General features: G+C 33.9%; 1 protein-coding gene across 11 annotated transcripts in view; it reads left to right on the forward strand.

Annotated features, from left to right (window-relative positions):
* Positions 1-23,320, forward strand: part of ANKHD1 (ankyrin repeat and KH domain containing 1) — a 120,455-nt gene that overhangs the window by 19,878 nt on the left and 77,257 nt on the right. For all 11 annotated transcript variants that reach the window (XM_026017469.2, XM_026017458.2, XM_072749785.1 and 8 more), the window contains exons 2-7: positions 6,827-6,980; positions 12,314-12,470; positions 13,457-13,604; positions 14,299-14,446; positions 16,308-16,541; positions 18,660-18,754. In XM_026017469.2, the coding sequence (XP_025873254.1) occupies positions 6,827-6,980; positions 12,314-12,470; positions 13,457-13,604; positions 14,299-14,446; positions 16,308-16,541; positions 18,660-18,754 (936 nt within the window). The remainder of the gene's footprint in view (positions 1-6,826; positions 6,981-12,313; positions 12,471-13,456; positions 13,605-14,298; positions 14,447-16,307; positions 16,542-18,659; positions 18,755-23,320) is intronic.

Genomic DNA, 23,320 nt, shown 5'->3' on the forward strand with positions numbered 1-23,320 from the left:
AAGCACTCCTCAAATCTGAATCTTTTAAGGGAGCTTTATTTTTGAAAGTTTGTGAGAAGAGGTAGTGTAAAACATTTACCCTTCTTTACAGCCCAGGTTGGAATTCATGGGAGTGAGATTCTTCTTCTTCTTCTTTTTTTTTTTTTAAAGATTTTATTTATTTGAGAAAGAGTGAGCGAGGACGGGGGAGGAGCAGAGGCAGAGGGAGAAGCAGGCTCCATGCTGAGCAGGGAGCCTGACAAGGGACTGGATCCCAGGACCCTGGAATCATGACCCGAGACGCTTAACTGACTAAGCCACCTAGATGCCCCATGGAGTGGTGATTATTCATAAAGATTAGCGGAAACAAACTTTGTGGCTATAATATTTTAGTCCCCAACTCAAAATACAAATTTATTTAACATGTTTGAAATAAAAGTTTCATAATTCATTGTTAGGTTAAAAGGTGTTCTATGTAAAACAATGTATTTTCAACTTATATTTGAGAGCTTGGTAGTCTTTGCTTGTTGCATGATATGACCAAGTGACTGGAAAATATATAAAGAAATATATATAATGTACATGTTTTGGGATGCCTGGGTGGCTCAGTGGTTGAGTGTCTGCCTTCAGTTCAGGGCATGATCCCAAGCTCTGGGACTGAGTTCTGCATTGGGCTCCTTGTGGGGAGCCTGCCTCTCTGTCTGCCTGTGTCTCTGCCTCTCTCTCTCTGTGTCTCTCATGAATAAATAAATAAAATCTTAACAAAAAGTACATGTTTTATGATCAAACATTCCCTTTTTATTATTTTCTCTAACTAGCAATTGCTATTTCCAGAAATATACCTTAGATAAGGTAGCAATTGGTTATTGACAAATGTATTGGTGAGGTTTTATCGTTTTACTTTTGTAAGACTTAAAACATATTAATATTGTTAAAGTTTAATTGTAACACTGGTACTTACACTTGATAGAAATTATGTGGGGGTTTTGGTTGTTGTTTTTTAGTGGAATTGAGTTTTGGCCAAAGCATAGCTGGGTTAATAAATGATTTTTCTAACTAGTTTTTAGCCAGGTGATTGACTTTGTTTTTTCAAGGTGATAGTAGTTGAGTCTGTGGTTAATCTTCTTAGTCACTGTTGCCATCCATCCAGTTGTTCATTTTAGAAATGCCAGATGGGATTCAAAAAAAGAAAAAAGGAAATGCTTGTTCCCTTTTTCTACCCTGCCCCCCTTTGTTTAAATTCTGTTTTAAGCTACTACTCTCAGCTTTTTTTTTTAAAAGAAGGGAACAAGAGAAAAGACTTTTGAGAAGGAAGACAAAGTGTTTTGCCTGTAGCATTTAGAAAAGATTACCTATAGGAGAAAAACAGTTTTTGGGGGGCCAGATTCCCTCTCATCTTTTTTCTTCCATCTTTTGTTTTTGTACCTAATCAGGAGATAGAAAAAGAATCTGCAACCTTTAAGACTTGAAGTAAACTTTCTTGTCACTGGCAAAAACAGTACCACTATAAATGGATGCTTTATGTTTGCTGTTCAGGGTAGCTGCTGGATAGAGGAAGCAATGTAATTATCATTGAGCAGTAGGTACATTTCTGTGATCCTTTAGCTGTATGTAAGAAACTTTGGGGCTTCTTTATTCACTTACATGATAAAGACTAATTTAATTAGATATAACATTATTTTGGACTTACCTATTTTCTAGATGTGTTTTTTGGGACTACATTACCAAGCCTTTTATGTTAAATATACCAAGCCTTTTATGTTAGTCTAATTTAGTATTTTCATGTAACTATAGATGGTTTCTGTGTTGTCTTGTTGAGGTAATGCTATTGCAATCTGAATTACAAGAGTATGTGTTTCAGTAGTTTTACCGGGTAAGATATTTAAGAACTACCAAAAGTAACGCCACAAGTATTCTCAAAGTGATAGGTATAACTGGATATTTTGTCTTTTTATTGACTCCACATTGAGACTCGCTTTTAAAATTTTAGAGAGGTTAGGACAGATGATATATTAGAGTTGAGTGCTTTTTGGTACATCTAATTATATTCAAATCATTTGTGTGTATAGTTAAATATACCACAACTCATTCTGGGAAACTTAAGTTTTAAGTTTTACACTTTTTCCCGCAAGTGTAGATATTTAAAATTTTATCTTTTTATTATGTATTTATTTATTTTTAAGTTTTATTTATTTAAGTAGTTTCTACATCCCACATGGAGCTTAAACTCACAACCCTAAGATCAAGAGAGAGAGAGAGAGTTGCATATTCCACTGACTGAGTCAGCCAGGAGCCCCTAAAATTTGATCTTTTGGGTCAGAACTTACGTATAAAATGCCTAAAACTACACTTGGAAATTAAAGTGATCATCACAAGAAAAAAAATTTTAACTGTGATGTGATGGATGTTAATTAAACTCACTATGGTGATCATTTCACACTATATACATCCATGAAATCATTATGTTGTACCCCTTAAACTCATACAATGTTATGTGTTAGTTATAACCTAATGAAACTGGGAAAAAATAAATAAAATAAAAATAAAAGAATTCAGGGGAATTCTGATGAAAGTGTATCATGTGAGATTCTTAGTGAATATCATTTTTCCAGTTTGAAAGGTCATAGAAGATAGATACTATGGTAAGGGACAGGACAAAAGAGTTGTAAGTACACAGAATTAATATTCTAAAAATTACGTTTATATAGTATTTTATTATTTTCAAATTATTTTGCCTTATTTCATCATTTCAATAGCATTGTAAGATAGAGCAGGTATTGTCTTTGTTTATTGAGGAAGAAATGAAACATCAGAAAGGCAGAAAGTGAGAAAGTGCCATGTCTAACGTCACACATTGTGTCTGGTGAAAGTGATACTTCAATATCATTTTCCTGATCTGTAGTACAGTATTCTTTCCATTATGTCATGTTACCTAACTGAAACGTGAATTTACATGTATTTTAAGATGTAGAATTAAACTGAATAAATTGTCTTGTGTATTATAATTTTTAGAAGTTATAAGCCCCTTGAAGCCAAGGGACCTATCTCTATTTTGTGTTTTTTTCCCAAACTTGGTTCTTCCCAAGCACTTAGGAATGTGCTGTCTTGTGTATATGATACTACTGTTACTGACATCCAGGATGACATTGCTACTGATTCTCTCTTAGTGATGGTGACAGGTAGATGATGAGCAATCTGTCACCTTTTGCATGGTCTTATTCAAATCTATCCCCAGTTCTTTCTAGCCTAAAGCTATAGTGGTGCTCTAGGTACTTTATGGTTTTTTTAAAATTTGAGATAAAATTTACATACCGTAAAACTTAGCATGTTAAGTGTACAATTCAATGGTTTTTTAGTATATTTAGGTGTACAGCAGACACCACTATCTAATTCCAGACATTTTCATCATTCCAGAAAGAAACTTTAGACCCATTAATAGTCCCTGCCATCCCTCCCTCTCTGACTCTTCACTTAAACCATTAAGTTACTTTCTGTCTCTATGAATTTGTCTATGTTAGACATTTCATATGAGTGGAATCATACAATAATTGACTTCTTGTTTCTTGCTCTTGCATTAAGCATAGTATTTGCATGGTTCATCTATGCTATGGCATGTGTCAGTACTTATTCCTTTTAATGGCAGAATAATGTTCCATTATTTGTATATATACCATATTTTGTTTATTCATTTATCAGTTGATAGACTTTTTTTTTTCTATTTTTTGTCCATTACACGTAACATAGCTATTAACCTGTATGCAGATTTTTTTATGTTTTTTTTTTAAATTTATTTATTTATGATAGTCACAGAGAGAGAGAGAGAGAGGCAGAGACACAGGCAGAGGGAGAAGCAGGCTCCATGCACCGGGAGCCCGATGTGGGATTCAATCCCGGGTCTCCAGGATCGCGCCCTAGGCCAAAGGCAGGCGCCAAACCGCTGTACCACCCAGGGATCCCTATATGCAGATTATTGTATGGACATGTTTTAAATCCTCTTGTGTAGATAGAAATGAAATTTCTGGGTCATATGTTTATTCTATTCTGTTTAATTTTTGGACCACCACAAAACTGTATCCTGAAGTAGCTGTGTCATTTACATTCCCACCAGCAGTATATGAAGGACCTTATATTTCTTGAGAGTGGACCATTCATCACTTTCCGAATGCATCTTCAAGCCCCCTTTTAATTTCATTCCCTTTTGCCTGTATTCCCAATGCCTAACCTATATGCTGTTTCTTGTGCAAAGTCTTACATTCCTGGGGCTGGAAGCAATTTCTCTCTCTTTAATGCATTAAATGGTAGTTATACCATTTATTTCTCTTCAATGCCTTTTGTGATGGTCATGTTGCCTTTGACTTATATCTTCTACCAACATTTTTGTACTGTCAAGGTGCTTCATATAAAATAGGACTTCAGTAAATATTGGGAAATGAGTAAGAGAGAATAGAGAATTCTTAACTTGGATTTTTAAAATATTACATGGCACAAATCTGTATTTGACTCAGTAGTACATGTAATGCCACATTAGACCAATGTCTTTTATGAAATAGAAATGATAACTTCTAAATACCATCTGTAATAAAAAATTCCAGAATTTGGCATGATGGTTTTATCTAACCTCATAACTGGCAAGTATATGTATCTGCAAATACCTAATAATTTCTTGGGCCTGTGATTTTTTTTTTAAAGATTTTATTTATTTATTCATGAGAGACACACACAGAGAGAGAGAGAGAGAGGCGCAGAGACACAGGCAGAGGGAGAAGCAGGCTCCATGCAAGGAGCCCGATGTGGGACTTGATCCTGGGTCTCCAGGATCACACCCCGGGCTGCAAGCGGCGCTAAACTGCTGCGCCACTGGGGCTGCCCGGGCCTGTGATTTTTATTGTACAAGCGGTTATCTTTTCATATCATTTAACAACTGATAGGCCACATTTATCTACTGGCATCTTTGTCTGTAATTACATATTAAAGAAGCTGTGTTGCAGCAGCATAGTAATGTGGCTCAATGTTATTAGATGTAAAGTTAAAAGATTTATTTTGTAAAATTTTAGTACTTCACGAGGTAATAAAATGTATCCAAATCATTTTAACTTTACAGTCTTTGTTGGGACGTTTATTTGATGGCCATTATGAAACTGATGACAAAATAGCCAAATATGCCAAATAATGTAGTCCAAATACTGTGGTCCTGAAGTAGCATTGTCTAGCTCTATGGTGGGGTTTGAAACCTGTCTTTGTCATTTATTAGCTATGTGACCTTGGAGAAGTACTTAACCTTCTGTTCCTGTTTTTCTGTCTACAAATATGTTAACCTCCCTGGTTGTATGTATTTACATATTATAGATATATCTAGGTACATTAATATATACTCATGTTTATATACATGATAGTCTTGTTCATGTTTATATTCATGTGTGTATATATACTTTTAGCAAAATAAAGATCATATTGTTTTGAATCTTACGATTTTCACTTTATGAATACTTTCTCATGTCACTAAATTTGCTTTAGAAACATTGTTTTTAATGACTGTACGGTAGTCCGTCCTATAACTGGACAGAATGTATTTATCAAATTACCAATTTTAGTTTTTTTCCTCTCATTTTTGGAATTTGAATTCATGTGCAGTGACCATCCTTGCATATTTTTGTCTTGCTTTCAGATACCTTTTTAAGGATAGAATCCTTAAAATACGGGACGCCTGGGTGGCTCAGCAGTTGGGCGTCTGCCTTCAGCTCAGCGCGTAATCCCGGGGTCCTGGGATCGAGTGCTACATCAGGCTCCCCATGGGGAGCCTGCTTCTCCCTCTGGCTGTGTCTCTGCCTCTCTGTCTCTCTGTGTCTTTCATGAATAAATAAATAAAATCTTAAAAAAAAAAAAAAAGAATCCTTAAAATGGAATTGCTAAGTTAAAGGGCATGAGTCTTTTAAAGCATTTTGATACATATTTCCAAATTGCTTTTCAGAAAGATTGTACATATTTTATTTGTTAAGAAAATTCATTTAAGAATTAAGTTGATTTGAAATTAGAGGAGTATGTGTTTATTTTCATAAGTTGCTTTTGCTTATGCTATTCATTCATTTCAGTAAATACAGATTCAGTACCTACTATATATGAGGTATTCTTAAGCCCAGAGAACAGAGCATTGAACAAACAGGTATGGGTCCTAACTTCATGAAGCTTTCTTGTATATAGGGCTCCAGATATTTGCCAGTGTATGACGTCTTATTTTCGTTGAAGAATCAGAATTTAATAAATTGATTAGAAGACAGAAAAAACTGTGCTTTAATGACCTACCCATGCTATCTAGTCTTTTTACATCTAGGCCTGTTTACATCTTCCCAAGGACTATGCTCATGTACTTGTTACATTTAAAAAAACAAAAACAGGGATGGCTCAGTGGTTGAGCACCTGCCTTTGGCTCAGGGCATGATCTGGAAGTCCTGGGATCGAGTCCTACATCAGGCTCCCTGCATGGAGCCTGCTTCTCCCTCTATGTCTCTGCTTCTCTCTGTGTCTCTCATGAATAAATAAATACAATCTTTAAAAATAATAAAAAATAAAATAAATTTTAAAAAAAGAAAAGCTGTTTTACAAGCTCTGTGCTAGGCACAGAAGATATAATGCTCTTCAGGAAATTTGAATCTGGTGTGTCTGAGGTATATTGTAGTCATGTCTGAAGATAAGCAGGTAGGAGGCTCCCTCTAAAGTCCCTTCCCACAGCCCCATGTTTTTATAATAATTTATAAATTCCAAACCAGAAATCATACTACCTTAAAGTGCAGTTATTCTAACAATATTGACATCAGTTTCATGAATATTGCATTTTTAATTCAAAAAACAGGTTGAATCATTTATTTTGGACCAAGAAGATCTGGATAACCCAGTACTGAAAACAACATCAGAGATATTCTTATCAAGTACTGCAGAAGGAACAGACTTACGCACTGTGGATCCAGAGACACAGGCACGATTAGAAGCATTGCTAGAAGCAGCAGGTAATTTTTTTTCTTGTTTTCTTATTTTCATCTCTTTTAAAAGTCTAGATATCTGTGTAAAGCTATACAAGAGTACCCCAAAATTATATGACATTATATGAAATTTGAACTCTGACAGTGTATTATATTTTTTCTTTTCTTTTTTTTTTTTTAAAGTTTCAGGAGATACTGGCTTTCTTTTTTTATTTAAGAATTTTATTTTATTTTAAAGACTTTATCTATTTATTCATGAGAGACAGAGAGAGAGAGAGAGAGAGAGAGAGAGAGAGCAGAAGCAGGCTCCATTCAGGGAGCCCGATGCGGGACTCAATCCCAGGACTCCAGGATCACTCCCTGGGCCAAAGGTAGGCTCTAACCCGCTGAGCCATCCAGGGATCCCTATTTTTTATTTTCTAAAGAAAATATTCACATTTTCTATTTTAAAAATTTTTGGTTGAAAGTTGTCAATGGATGATTACTGGGTTCAACATTGTTTTTAAGTCTTAGATAATCAGCTAGTTATCAAGGAAAACTTACTTATTACCAATTACATTATAAGTGTGGGAGATAGAGTTATCTGCCTTTGGCTCAGGTAGTGATCCAAGGGTCCTGGGATTGAGTCCTGCATCAAACTCCTAACAGGGAGCCTGCTTATCCCTCTGCCTATGTCTCTGCTTCTCTCTCTGTGTTTCTCATGAATAAATAAATAAAATCTTAAAAAAAAAATGTGGGAGATAAATTTTGTTCATCAAATTATGAATCTTTGATCTTAATGAACTGATTTGGGGTATTCTGCATGTGATTACTTGTTTACTTTTATCTAGGGGTAACTTAGTTATGAATTGCTATTTTTTTCTTAGAAGACAGTTAAATAAAAATTGAACACTAAATTAGACTGAAATATACCTAGCTGTATATCATCTTCTTGTTCTGTGGTAGCTTAAGAGAAAAATCTGTGATAAGCTTGTTTTCTCAATAATATATACTTATCACTATTTTATATTGTGCAATCTACATATTATTTGTTGTATGGAGTTTCCATTCCACTTTAATGAAAGCCTTTTATCAGCTAAAATTGTTTTAAGAAGGAAGTTAATTTTTTCTAATCTTTGTATATTGCTTTTCTTTTTTTCGGTATATTGCTTTTGAGATACATTCATTTTATATGATACTCCTTTAAGTTACTTATTTAGCATAAATATATGTGCATATTCAATACGTGTAAGAATTTGTTTTAAAAAACTTTTAAAAGATTTATTTATTTATTTGGAAGAGAAAGAGAGAACACAAGCAGGGGGAGGAGTACAAGGAGAGGGAAAAGCAGATTCCCCTCTGAGCAAGGGAGCCCATTGTGGGGGCTTGATCCTAGGACCATGTGATTATGACCTGCACCAGAGGCAGGCACTTGCTTAACTGACTGAGCCACTCATGTGCCCTACATGTAAGAATTTAATCTAGAAGAATGTATAGGTTATTTTTGAAAATAGTGTCCAAGAATATATATTCAGAAAAATCACAGCAGCCTTTTATCACATTTCATATTGATTGAAGAAAAACAGTATTACATTTGACCAAATAATGATAGGACAAATAAGAGCAAAAATAAATTGAGCACTTTTATATTATTCTTGGAAAGACATAGATGTTATGTTAAAATGAGCTTGCTTGATATCCTCTTGTCATTCCTTTAACTTTGTCCTGTTATGGAAAAGCATAGGTACAATTTGTAGCAGATTGACTTTAGGCAACCTAGTGTTCTTTTTGCAACTGATAGAAACTTAAAATTAGAGTCAACAAAATAAGACTATTTAAATTAAGGCAGAACTAGTCATTTTTTAAAAAAAGGTATAAAGGTCACATTAATAATTACATTGAATGTCCCTCCCTTAGAGTCTGGGTTTCCTGTGTGTCTCCTACTTGTGATTTAGAGATATCCTGTATAAGATTCCTGAATTGGCAGTGCCATGACCATCCTCTAATTTTGGGGGGTGTTATGTTTTTGCTTTTCTTTGGAACCTTACATTATTTTGCTTAGAGCAGAGAGAAATGTGGAGAAAAGACATCTCTTTTCTCCAAGTCTTCTCTGCTTTCCTTTTGTTTCCCAGATCAAGCTTTGTTTACTGGTGGTAGTACATTTTTACTCTCTGGCATAGGCTCACACTTCAATCATGTTGTATTACTCCTTAGTCCCTAACTAAGAATTTTAAACTCATTTTTCTTTTTTTTCTGGCACTTCATGATTCTCATTCAGAGCTGTTTTCTGATAATGTTAAACATTTTACTTTCCTTGATTTCTCTTTTTATTCATATTAAGTCTGAAATAATCATCAAGATACCTTAGAATTGCTTGTTTGTCATACCTATATTGATAGAAAGAAAATAATCCTTGAAAATAATGATACCTGCCTTCCTGGGGGGGTGTCAAAAACTATTGAATTTTTTAATTTTGTGTGTTTTGACAATTTGAACTCCATACATGGTTGGATATAATGTTGTGTCTAAAGAAATTGTTAGGCCTATTTTAAGATTTTTAAATTTAATTTTTATTATTTTTAATAAGTTCAATGACTTTTTTTTTAAGATTTTATTTATTTGAGAGACAGAGAGATCACAAGCAGAGAGGAAGGATAGAGGGAGAAGCAGACACCCTTCTTAGCAGGGAGCCCAATACAGGACTTCATTCCAAGATGCTGGAATCATGACCTGAGCCAAAGGCAGACTCTTAACTGACGAAGCCACCCAATGCCCTATTTATTTGGAGAGAGAGAAAGAGAGAGAGAGAGAGAGAAATAGAGCATGAATTAGGAAGGGGCAGAGGGAGAGAATGTCAAGCAGACTCCCTGCTGAACGCAGAGCCTGATGCAGGGCTTGATTTTACAACCCATGAGATCATGACTTGAACAAAATCACCAGTCAGACACTTAACCGATTGAGCCACCCAGGGCCCCCATCAGATGTATTTTAAAATGATGTGCTCCTTTCTAAGACCTGTGCAAGCTGACTATTGGATTAATATTTTCTTTTTGTGCTTCAGTATTTTCATTTGCTTTTTGAACATTGTGTTGAGGAATTTTTAGACTCTGTATGTGCGTGTGTGTGTGTGTTTAAAAGTAATCTCTACACCCAGTGTAGGACTGAAACTCATGACCCTGAAATCCAGAGTCACACTTTTCCAATTGAGCCAGCTAGGTGCCCCTAGACTCTGTGTTTTTAATTATGAGAACATATTAGGTATTACTAGGCTTCTTAGTTTATTATGAGCATTGTATAATATGGTATGTCTATCTCCCTTCTTTCTTCATTTTTGTTTTATTTTATTTTATTTTATTTTTTTGAGTGTGAGGACAGAGGGCACATAGAGAGGGAGAGAGAATGTCAGACAGGTTCCCTTACCCAGCACAGAGCCTGGAATGGGGCTCTATCCCACAACCCAGAGGTCATGACTGGAGCTGAAACCAAGAGGTAGATGCTCAACCAACTAAGCTACCCAGGCACCCCTGTCTTTCTCCTTCTTTTAAAGGATAAGATAATATTCTCTTGCTTAGATGTACCATAATATATTTTACCAATTCCTTATTGAGATACTTAGATTATTTCCTATTTTCCGGTATTACAAGTATGCTATAATTTATATTCATATGTAGCTTTTCTTATTTGTGCAGGTATCTTTATAGGACAAATTATTAGAAAGTGGTATTACTGTGTCAAAGGATGTTTACATATAAATGTTTGATAACTTGTCAGATTTGCCCCCACCCTGCCAACTTTGTACCCCGGTATACATTCCTATCAACAGTTTCAGAAGGCCTTACTCCTCAATCAATTTTTTGTCAGTTTTATAATTTGTATTCCTTTAATAACAGTAAGTTGCATCATACTCTATAAATGATTATTTAAATTTATTGGGTATTGATTTTTTTCTGTTTTTATTTTGCCTTAATTTATTTTATTTTATTTTTATTTTTTTATTTTGCCTTAATTTTATACTGTGTTTAATTACATAGAAATTTTTACTGAAATTAGAAGTGTTCAATATCACATGTATTAATCTTTTATTTTGTGGCATTTGGAATTTAGTCCCATGCTTAGAAAAGTCTCTCTTACATCTACATTAGAAAAATACTGCATAGTATGATAGTACTTTTCAGGGTTTTTTTTTTTTTTTTCTTTTATATTTAAATCTTCAGTCTGCCTGGTATTTATTTTTGTAAATGATGTAAATTAGAGATCTGACTTAATTTTTAAATGGTAACCAATTTCTGACGAGTGTTTTTGAAATGAGCCCTCCCATCTCCTTTGATTTGAAATTTCACATCTATCACACATTGAATTTACAAATAATCTGGGGTCTTTTTTTGGTCTCATAATTATCTGTTTTGTGCAAGTATCATACTGTTATAATTTGCACATAATGGCATCATAATACATTTTATATTTTATTGGGCAGGTTTTCCCTTCTTGTTTTTCTTCTTGTTGTTCTCCAAAACTTTATTGACTTTTCCTCTTATTTTCAGCAGTGATCAGGCAAAATTTTCTTTTTTTTTTTTTTTTAAAGATTTTATTTATTTATGAGAGATAGACAGAGACACAGGCAGAGGGAGAAGCAGGCTCCATGCAGGGAGCCTGATGTGGGACTTGATCCTGGGTATCCAGGATAACGCTCTGGGCTGAAGGTAGCGTTAAACCACTGAGCCACCTGGGCTGCCCAGGTGAAATTTTCTGTACAGTTGTCACTGATTCCTTACTGAATCAAGAGAAAAAGTTTTATTGGCAACTTACACATCTAATAGTCCTACTAGACTGTGAGCTCTTTGAGGACAGAAGCTATGCCTTATCCATCCCTTTTTGTCTCCCTAGTATCTGGCACATAATAAATATGAGCATGAATTTATTTTAATTTACACTGTTTTCCTAGAGGATGGTTCTAGGTGGCTTTTCAACCAAAGGGAGAAACTGTCAGATTGTTTATTGTATTAATGCTGAATAGTCCCTTTATTACCACTGAAAATATGATCTTATACTAGAGATCTTATAGTATGACTATATATTTTGAAAGAACTTTCCTTCATTTACCTCAATGAGCATCATGTTAAGTTACATTTGGAGTTAGGTAGGGCAAATTAATATTACATGCATTGTAAAGATGTGGTTATGTGATGGCCTTTGCCATTAGTGGCAAATTGATATCAACCTTATATTCTGATTATCAGCCTTATCAGTGGAAACTATGCTGTTTGTGCCCTAGATAATAGTGTTTAGCAATGTAATTACAATTTTTTTTTTTTGTAATTACAATTTGTACTTCTATGCTTTTTCTTCCCCTGCACTACCTGATTGATTGATGTACACTGAAGGAATTGGCAAATTGTCAACTGCTGATGGTAAAGCTTTTGCAGATCCTGAGGTACTCCGGAGACTGACATCCTCAGTAAGTTGTGCATTAGATGAAGCTGCTGCTGCACTGACACGGATGAGAGCAGAAAATAGCCACAATGCAGGACAAGTAGACACGTATGTGTATAATGACTTCTTCTGGGTGTAAAATATATTCTTGAATGGAATTTGGGGAAGTAGCAACTTTTGGTTAATTATATCTTTTGGAGAGGATTATAGACTTTATCTAAAGGGATATTAGAATAGATATTATATTTTAAGTAGATATATAAATATTTGTATGTTACATGGATATAAAAATAGATACCATACTTTTAGTCTTGCATTTCACTCATATTCATTGAGCATTCTTGTGGCATGTACTATACTAGATTCTTCTGTAAGAAATCCAAAGTAAGATCTTATTTCTCTTTCTAAGGAAGTTACATGGGCTAAAGATTATAGTAGTAAACTGTAAGCTGACTGCTTGAGTAAATAATAAGTGAAATGAGTTGCTAATGCAGTAATCCAGGTGCATGCTACTGAGATATGGCCCATGACTAGCAGCATCAGCATAACCTTAGATCTTGTTCAAAATGCAGACTCTCAGACCTCACCTTAGAACTACTGAATCAGATTCTGCATTTTAACAAGAAATGGGTGATTTGTACACACATTAAAGTTTGAGATTGATTGATTTTGTTAATCATCGTGCAGTAAAATTTTTACATAGATTACACCTTCTGTTATCAAATAAAATTTTTAAGCCATGGAATTATACCCCAAATATCCTTGGGAATTATTGTACTGGTAGAGTTTAAAAACTTGTGCATCTAATACTTTTTAAAACTTTATTTAAAATTTAATATAAAAAAATAAAATTTAATATGACAGTATGTTAGAACATTTTGAAAAATAAAAATGACAGCTGTTTTCATATTCAATGTATTGCCTTTCTGGCTTGGTTGGCTTACATGAATAATTAGCATTGCAAACACACAAAATGTTCATATAATTTTTTTCTTTATTGTATCAACTCTTTTCTGTGTATATTTAATATAATTTATTATCATAGGATTCTGAGTGTTTCTTTGTTGGTTAATTGTTGGTGGTTTTGTTTTCAGTCGTAGCCTGGCGGAAGCTTGTTCAGATGGGGATGTGAATGCTGTTCGTAAATTGCTAGATGAAGGCAGAAGTGTAAATGAGCATACGGAAGAAGGAGAAAGTCTACTCTGTTTGGCTTGTTCAGCAGGGTATTATGAATTAGCACAAGTAAGCACAACTTATCTTGAGTGATTGAAATTGTGGAAGGATTTTGATAATCAAAGAAATTATCATTAGAGGCGAAGTTCTTTTTGGCAATAGGTAAAATAGAAACTCGTACATAAATAATTTTGTTGCCTACACATGTAACTGGGCATGGTGCATTTTTCTACCATTTTCTTAAAACTATTCCTAATGGATAAGAAACACATAGAAGTAATAGTAATATTTTCAACTTGTGTTTAGAAATAATACACAGCTATAGTTGAAAGTAGTGATTTATTGTCATTTCACCCAGATTACCTCAATTCTTCTCATTTTTTTCTGTCTGTTATAGCAATATTGGAAAATAATCATGTTTTCACAAGTTAGTTTCTGTCTTAGGAGTATAGTTTTGCTGTTCTCTTGCTAAATAATCCCAAATGTAACACAAAATCTTTGACAAGAGCAGTTAACATTTTATAATAGGATGGATAATATGATTATCTACTTTACTTAAAGATTAATATGTAATGGTATCATAAAATATTGCACCATTAGGTTGCTGTTATGAGTGGTGAACACTGACATATTTTCCCCAAAAGTTATTATTTTTTATTTTTTTCACCCCTATTCTCAAAGAATATCCTTCCAGATTCAGTATATTCTCTAGAAATACTATTAATAGTAAGAATTGACAGTTTTTGTGTAATGTGTTTTAAAGGTATTACTTGCTATGCATGCTAATGTTGAGGATCGAGGGAATAAAGGAGACATAACTCCCCTAATGGCAGCATCCAGTGGAGGTTATTTAGATATTGTGAAATTATTACTTCTTCATGATGCAGATGTCAACTCTCAGTCAGCAACAGGTAAGTTGAAAATTATGTTGTAATTTGAGGAAAATAAATTAATATAATTAATAATAACCTAAGAAATAAAAATTTGATTTTTACAACTGGAAAATGAATTGTAAATCTACAGAAAAATCATAGGCGTTGTTTAGAATCTCTGAGTAAAATATAAATTAATTTGATATCTTCAAAAGACTAAGATTCTATTTGGCTAAGATTGACAGTTTTTCTGCTGGAAAAAGTTTATTTGCCATAATGATGAGGCAAAATTATGAATTGTATGTCTTATAATTCTTTATCTCATTTAAATCCAGCTGCCTTGACTTTAGATTATAGATTAACCTGAGAGTATTTACCTTGTGGGGTTTTTCATGTCAGGCATACTGAATGCATTTACTACTACTAAGATATTCTTGTGGCAGAATGCAAGCTATTCTAGTAAGAGTTATTCTTTTAGTTTTTTTATTTTTCCCAGACACATAGATAGGAGGAGCCTTGGTCATGTGTCTTGAGTTATAGGTATAGTTTTAATAGTAGGATTAGTTGGATTTAGTGAGGCAACAACATCATTTTTTAAAATGTACATAATGAAAGTATATCATTGTTCCATACCTTAAGTGAATATTAAATGTAAATGAGCAAGACTTCCTAGAAGGGATTGTAGACTATTTTGCTGACCACTTTGTTTTAGTTTTAATGATAGTAATATGCATAATGTATGAAATGGTTGAGCAGTTGAATTCTGAACACATTGGATTCTGGAATATTACTTTTCTTGCTGAATCTCTAAAACAGTCTTTTTCAGTGTTATATCATTAGATAGTTAAACCATCTCCCTTGCCCCTTCTAATTAATAAAAAACCTCAAAACAAAATCAAGAAAGAAATAATGGCAAACCAAGGGATAATGACCTTTTTTTTTTTTTAGTATTTATTTATTTATTTATTTATTTATTTATTTATTTATTTATTTATTCACTCAGGAGAGACACAGAAAGAGATGGGCAGAGATATAGGCAGAGGGAGAAGCAGGCTCCATGCAGGGAGCCTGATGTGGGACTCAATCCTGGAACTCCAGGATCACGCCTCAATTGCTGAGCCACCCAGGTGTCCCGGATAATGACATTTTAACGAAATTTTGCTTTTGAAGGAGTTATGCTGAAAGGGATTTATATCTTCCTTATTAGCTTGTGAAATAAAATTGTTATCTTGAAAAATCCCTTTCAATATATTTTTATTTAAAATATTATAATGTATCATTCAAAATTATTCCTTTTTCTTTCTTTTTTTGTATCCTTTTTCTTTCAGTACTGTACAACCTAAAAATCTTCAACATTTTCTTGTATATATATTCATTTCTTGATTTTCTTTTACCTTTCCTTTATCTATGCAGATTTATTCATAAGACAATTTGTTGTTTTAGGTACATTTTCCTTCTGATACATATCTTTAATCTAATAGGAAGAGAAATAAATTGGCCTGTTTATAATAAGTCTTTGCATTAGTAAGAAAATTAAGATGATGAACCAATAGAGCAAAAAAAAATTAAGATGATGAACCAATAGAACAAAAAAAATTGAGATGATAATTTTAGTAGTTTACGTAAGGAAATTGAAGAAGTAGAACTAGAGGGGTGCCTCAGTGGCTTAGTCAGGTCATGATCTCAGGGTCCTGGGATCGAGCCCTGAGTTAGGCTCCCTGTTCAGTGGGGAGCCTACTTCTCCCTTTCCTTTTGCCCTTCCCTCCTGCTTGTGCTTCTCTCTCTTTCTGTGTCAAATAAATAAATAAAACCTTAAAAAAAAACCATAGAACTAGAAATAACATAGTTATAGTTGTATCCATTTTATCATAATTCTGTATATCTTTTTATCTCTTGTTAGGAAATACTGCATTAACTTATGCCTGTGCTGGAGGATTTGTTGACATTGTGAAAGTGCTACTTAATGAAGGTGCAAATATAGAAGATCATAATGAAAATGGACATACCCCCTTAATGGAAGCAGCTAGTGCAGGTCATGTGGAAGTTGCAAGAGTTCTTCTGGATCATGGGGCAGGCATCAACACTCATTCTAATGAATTCAAAGAAAGTGCTCTTACCCTTGCATGCTACAAAGGTACTCTATATATATGAATATTTACAATTTTTTCATAACAACTTTGAAAATTTAAATATTTGAGGGTTGAGTATTTGAATTAATTTTATATTACTTATGTTTTCCCTGTGCTGTCAAATTATGTAATTTGTAAGAGATTATATAGAAAGTCCATTTTAGCCTGTATTTTGTAAAGTATAATTTCACAGTGTATGTTTCTTTATTATTTTAATTCAGATTTATTCAGGTAGCTGTGAAGTCAACAAAAGCTCATAGTACAGATTTAGAGAGTTTCCATTATTTAATAACTTTTGTTTTATATGATTTTTCCAACCTTTATTTCAAAAATAATACTCAAATAATAGTGATAATCATAGTTGATACAGAAAACCTCAAAAAACACAGAAAAGCATAAATAAGGAAAAGAAATTTTACAATGACATGTAATGTTGCCACCTAAAGATTAAAGCATGTAAGCAGTATTTTAGTGTACTTATTTCCAGTGAGTTTTTAAAGCATATATATAAACAAACATATATACATATATATATTTAAACTAAACAACCATATTGAACTGTTTTATAGTCTGCTTATTTTATTTAGTAATAAATCATGAACATTTCCCATCTCAAATATTTTTGTAACACAACTTTTGATGGTCACCTAGTATTTCCCTATTTCAGCTAGCAGTAAATATGGCTGCATGTGTCATGAAACCTAAACAAATAATGATTTAAACAAAAGAGAAGCTTTTATATATATATAAATCAAGTCCAAGGGTAGGTTGTTTAGAACCAGTATAACCATTCCACTGCTATCAGGATCTCAGAATTCTGTTTTTCTGTTCTGCCTTCCTAATATCCTAGATAGTGGTTTCTATCTTCAAAATTACCTTTAATCCAAGATGGTAGCTAGAGCCCCATTAATCTTTATTGTAGGAAGAATGAAAAGGATAAGGGCAAAATGGGGAGTGCCTTCCAAATTAGTAAGCTACCTTTAAGGAATTTTAAACGTCTGCCTCATAGCTTCTATTTACATCTCATTAGCTACACGTAGTGAGGGAAGCTGGGAAATGTAGTTAGGCGTTTTACCACTCAGATAAAATCAGAGTTCTATTATTCAGGAAGACTGAAAGAGTGGATATTGAGTAGGGAACTAGTAGTCTCTGCAAATACATCAAATGGATGCACCATAATTGCCTATTGTTGGACCCTTGAATTGTTCCCAGTTTTTCACTATTATTAAAAACACTGTAATAACATCCTTGTGCAGACATCTTTGCCTAATCTCTGATTATTTCCTTAGGATAAATTCCTGGAAGTGGAATTGCTGGGTCAAAGGGTATGGACATTTTTAAGGCTTTTGATACATATTGCCAAATTGCCTTCTAGAAAGGTTGAACCAATTTGCACTCCCACCAGCAGTGTTTGAGAGTGCCCTTTATCCCACCCTACACCCTCACCAACACTGGGTATTATCATTCTTTTTAATATTTGCCATTTTGATAGTAAAAAATGGTGTCTCATTTTAATTTTCATTTGTTTAATAGGAAGGTTTAATTTTTTTTTCAGTTTAGTATTCATTTGCATTTCTTTTTTAATAATCATTTCATGTCCTTCATCCATTTTTCTACTGGAGTGTTTGTCTTTTTCTTACCGACTATTAAGGATTTTTATATATTAAATGTATCCAGAGGGTTGAAATTATTTTGAATGGAGTTTTCTGTGCCTGTTCATTGCCACAGTGAGTTTATGGTCATTATTTTAATGCTGCTTTTATGAAAAATATGATCCAAACCTATTTTGCTTGGCATTCTATTTGATTTCAGTGTTTTGATTTGATAGTTTGATAAATAGTTTATATAGATTAAATCAAAGAATAAGTATTCTTGCTTTACTTAACTTGAGTTATGTGCTTTCTACTAATTCCATCTTTAAAACCTAGATGCCTTGATGAGAGCCTGCTTATTATTTTGGATTGACTTTGTAAAACAGTCATTCCTTTCTTGAATGAAAAATGAATTCTCATAAATTTTTGTATAGATACCTGAAAGAAAATGTTTCCTCATTTTAATACTTATATATTAATACTCAATTCCTTAGAAATATAGTTTGAAAATTTATGTGTTTTGTTTTTAAGGCCATTTGGATATGGTTCGCTTTCTACTTGATGCTGGTGCAGATCAAGAGCACAAAACAGATGAGATGCACACTGCTTTAATGGAGGCTTGCATGGTAATTTTAAATTGCACTCCTTTGAGATGACACTGAAATGCAATGTTTTGTTTAACCTTTGTTTTTGTTTTATTTTTTTGAAAGAGAACTTACTACTTTTATGTACAGAAAATTCAACAGTATACACTTAGCCCAGTTTGGTGACCAGTTCTTTAGCCTTTGTCTTTTCCGTCTTAGCAATGCAAATCACCGAGTTTGGACCCAGGTTGTTGCCTCTCCAGTGACAGCAGATCTCATCATATTTGTCATTATAATTGGTCCTGATAGCTTCTGCCAGCTTAGCCAGAGCTCCTTTGTCTTCTGAGTTAATCTGTGTGAAGGCAGGACAGTGGTGTTGGTCTTCCCATGGACCAGATGCCCTAACCTGGCCTTCCCCTTGATAATGAAGTAGGAAACCCCATCTTACAACACAGGGCAGGCAAGAAGACAACAACTCAGTGGGATCCACATCATGTGCAATCACTACTAGCTGAGCCTTCTTATTTTCCACTAAGATGGTGACAGTATTAAGCCCAGCTTGAAGGACAGGCAGCCTCTTAGTGGGGATATTCCTTTGGCTCACAACTTTCTTCTCACCCCATGTCAACAATCTCTCCTTCTCTTGCTTTGTCTCTGGTGTTTATTTGTGGGCCAACTTAAGTAGTTGAGTAACTGTTTGGTGGTCCAAGGCCTAGGTGAACTGATTAATTGTGGGCATTTTTAGGCATTTATAGAAAAATAGCCTTTTGCTGCTACAGGTGGATATAGTGGGGCCATTTGACAAAGTGGGTGAGGTCCCTTTTGGGCTGGATGTCTTGCCTGATGCCAGAATTCTTGGGATTTTCATAGAAAGGGTTGACTACCTTCTTGGCCTTCTGCTTCTTCATAACAGCTAGGGCCAAGGCCACTTTCTTCTCTTAAGACTTCTTTCCGTTTGGCATCTTGGATGGCTAGAGGAGGTTTGTTTAACTTTTTTTTTTTTTTTAATTTTTAAAAAAGATTTTATTTATTTATTTGCAAGAGAGAGAGTATGCAAGCAGTGGGAGGAGCAGAAGGAAAGGGCAGAGGGAGAGGGAGAAGCAGACTCCCCACTGGATAGGGAGCTTGACTTGGGGCTTGATCCCAGAACCCTGAGATCATGACTTGAGCTGAAGGCAGACACTTAACTGATTGAGCCATCCAGGTGCCCCAGTTTGTTTAACTTTTGGTAGTAAATCTGTCATTGTAGGTAACAGTACAAAAGGCAGGCTTGGCTCTGTCGATTCTAACATATTGATAGACCTTTATTTTCTCTAATTTTTTTATTGTGGTAAAAGGTATAAAATTTGCATTCTTATACATTTTTAAGTATATAGTTCAGTGTATTAAGTACATTCATGTTCTATAACCGTCACCACCATCTATCTTCATAAGTCTTTTCATCTTGTACAACTAAAACTGTAACTATTAAATAACAACTTCGCATTCCTTTCTCTCCCCAGCCCCTGATCACCATTCTACTTTCTCTTTATGATTTTGATCACTCTGTCTCATTTAAGAGTAATCATACAGGGCATCCCTGGGTGGCTCAGCAGTTTGGCGCCTGGTGTGATCCTGGAGTCCCAGGATCGAGTCCCACATCAGGCTCCCTGCAGGGAGCCTGCTTCTCCCTCTGCCTGTGTCTTTACCTCTCTTCTCTTTCTCTCTGTGTCTCTCATGAATAAATAAATAAAATCTTAAAAAAAAAGTTATCTTACAAAATTAATTAACTAGTTAATTAATTAAAAGAAGAGGAATCATATAGGATTTGTCTTTCTGTGATTGCTTTCTTCCACTTAGCAGTGTTCTTAAGGTTCATCCATGTTGTAGCATATGTCAGAATTTCCTTACTTTTTAAAGTCTGCATTATGTTTCCTTGTATATATATATATAAAATACATATATATAAAATACAGTTTGCTTATTCATTCATCCTTTGGCGGATGCTTGGGTTGCTTCCATGCATTAGCTATTGTGAATAATGCTGCTGTGAACACAGGTGTACAGATACCTGCTCAAGTTCCTGCTTTCAGTTCTTTTGAGTATATACTCAGAAGCGATATTGCTTGATAATATGGTATTTCTATTTTTAATTTTTTGAAGAATTGCTACCATACTGTTTTTCTACAGTGGTTATACCATTTTTACTTTTCTGTAGTGTACAAGGATTCCAATTTCTCTATATTCTCACCAACACTTGTTATTTTCTGGGAGTTTTTTGGTAGTAGCCATCCTAAGGGTTCTGAAGCGATATCTCATTATAGTTTGGATGTGCATTTCCCTAAGGATTAGTGAAGTTGAGCATCTTTTCATGTGCTTATTAGCCATTGTATATCTTCTTTGTTGAAAAGTCTATTTAGATCCTTTGCCTGTTCTTGAATTAAGTTGGTTGGTTTTTGTTTCTGAGTTTCAGGAATTCTTTATATATTTTGGATATTAATCTCTTATACCCATTATAGATATATCCAAATATTTTCTCCCATTCTCTGGGTTGCCTTTTTACTCTATTGATAGTATCTTTTATATACAAAGCTTTTTAATTTAATGAAATCCAATTTGTTTATTTTTTCTTTTGATGCCTGTGCCTTTGGTATCATATCCAAGAAATCATTGCTAAATCCAATGTCATGAAGCTTTTGTCCTATGTTTTCTTTTAAGAGTTTTGTAGTTTTAGATTTTTGATCCCTTTTGCATTAATTTTTGTATATGGTGTTAAATAAGGGTCCAACTTAATTCTTCTGCATGTGGATATACAGTTTTCCCAGTATCATTTGTTAAAAAGACTATCCTTTCCTAATTAAATGGTCTAGACATCCTTGTCAAAAATCATTGGCCATATATGCAAGAGTTTATTTCTGGGATCTCTGTTTTATTCATTTTGTGTATGTCTATCTTTATGCCAGTACCAGATATTATGATTACTGTAGTTTTGTATATGTTTAGAAATTAGAAAGTGTGAGTCCTCCTGCTTTATTTTAATTTGTCAAGATGGTTTTCAGGGGTCCCTTTAGATCCATATAAATTTTAGAATTGGCCTTTATATTTCTGCCAAAAAGTACCATTGGGCTTTTGTTAGGAATTGCATTGAATCTATAGATTGCTTTGGTTAGTATTGACATCTTAACAATATTAAGGCTTCCAATCTGTGAAAATGGAATGTGTTTCCACTTATTTATATCTTCTTTAATTTCTTTCAGCAATGTTTTATAGTTTTCATTATGTAAGTATTTTACTTTCTTGACTAATTCCTAAGTATTTTATTCTTTTTGATGATATTGTAAATGGAAGTGTTTTTCTAATATACATTTCAGAATACTTATTGTAAATGTGTTGAAATGCAACTAATTTCAATCTGTTAACTTTGCATTTTGCTACTTTGCTGAATTCATTTATAAGCTCAAATAATTTTTTTTAAAGATTTTTTATTTATTTATTCATGAGAGACACACACATAGAGAGAGAGAGGCAGAAACACAGGCAGAGGGAGAAGCAGGCTCCACGCAGGGAGCCCGATGTGGGACTCGATCCCGGGTCTCCAGGATCACGTCCTGGACTGAAGGTGGCACTAAACCACTGAGCCACCAGGGTTGCCCCCTCAAATAGTTTTTTTTGTGTGTAGTCTTTAGTGTTTTGTACATACCATCTGTGAACAGAAATAATTTTACTTCTTCCTTTCCTTGAATGCTTTTTTTTTTTTTTTTTTTTTACTTTTCTTGCCTAATTGTTCTGGCCAGAACTTCCAGTACAGTTCGAATAGAAGCTGTGAAAGTGGGCATTCTTGTCTTGTTCTTGATCTTAGAAGAAAAGCTTTCTGTCTTTCACCATTGAGTAGATGTTCGCTGTGGATTTTTCATACTTGACTTGTATTATTTTGTGATAGCTTCCTTCTATTCCTAATTTGTTGAGTATTTTTATCATGAAAATATGTTGAATTTTGTCAGATACTTTTTTTGTATCAATGGAGATGATTCTGTGATTTTTTCCCCCCTTATTCTGTTAATGTGGTATGTTATATTGTTTTATTTTCTTATGTTGAGCCATCCTTGAATTCCAGGAATAAATCCTCCTTGATCATGGTGGATCAAGGATAAACCTTTTAATATGCTGCTGAATTCACTTTGCTAGTATTTTGTTGGGGATTTTAGCATTTGCCATTCATAAAAGACATTGGTCTGTACTTTTTCTTATAGAACCTGTGGCTGAGTTTGATATCAGGGTAATGCTAGTCTCATAGAATGAGTTAAGTATTCCCTCATCTTCAGTTTTTTGAAGAAGTTTGAGAAGGATAAGTGTTAATTCTTTTTTAATGTTTAGTAGAATTCACCAAAGAAGCCATCAGATCCATGAGTTTTCTTTTTTGGGAGATTTTTTTGAAATTACTGGTTCAATCCCTTTATTAGTTAAAGTTCTATTCAAATTTTCTATTTCTTTGTGAGTTAGTCTTTATAGATTTTGTGTTTCTTGGAATTTGTCCATTTCATCTAGGTTATTCATTTTGTTGGCATACAACTGATGTGCTGTCTTTTTTTTTTCTTAAGATTTTATTTATTTATTCATGAAAGAGAGAGG

This window comes from Vulpes vulpes, chromosome 2 (assembly GCF_048418805.1).
Source record: "Vulpes vulpes isolate BD-2025 chromosome 2, VulVul3, whole genome shotgun sequence".
NCBI classification, from domain to species: domain Eukaryota; kingdom Metazoa; phylum Chordata; class Mammalia; order Carnivora; family Canidae; genus Vulpes; species Vulpes vulpes.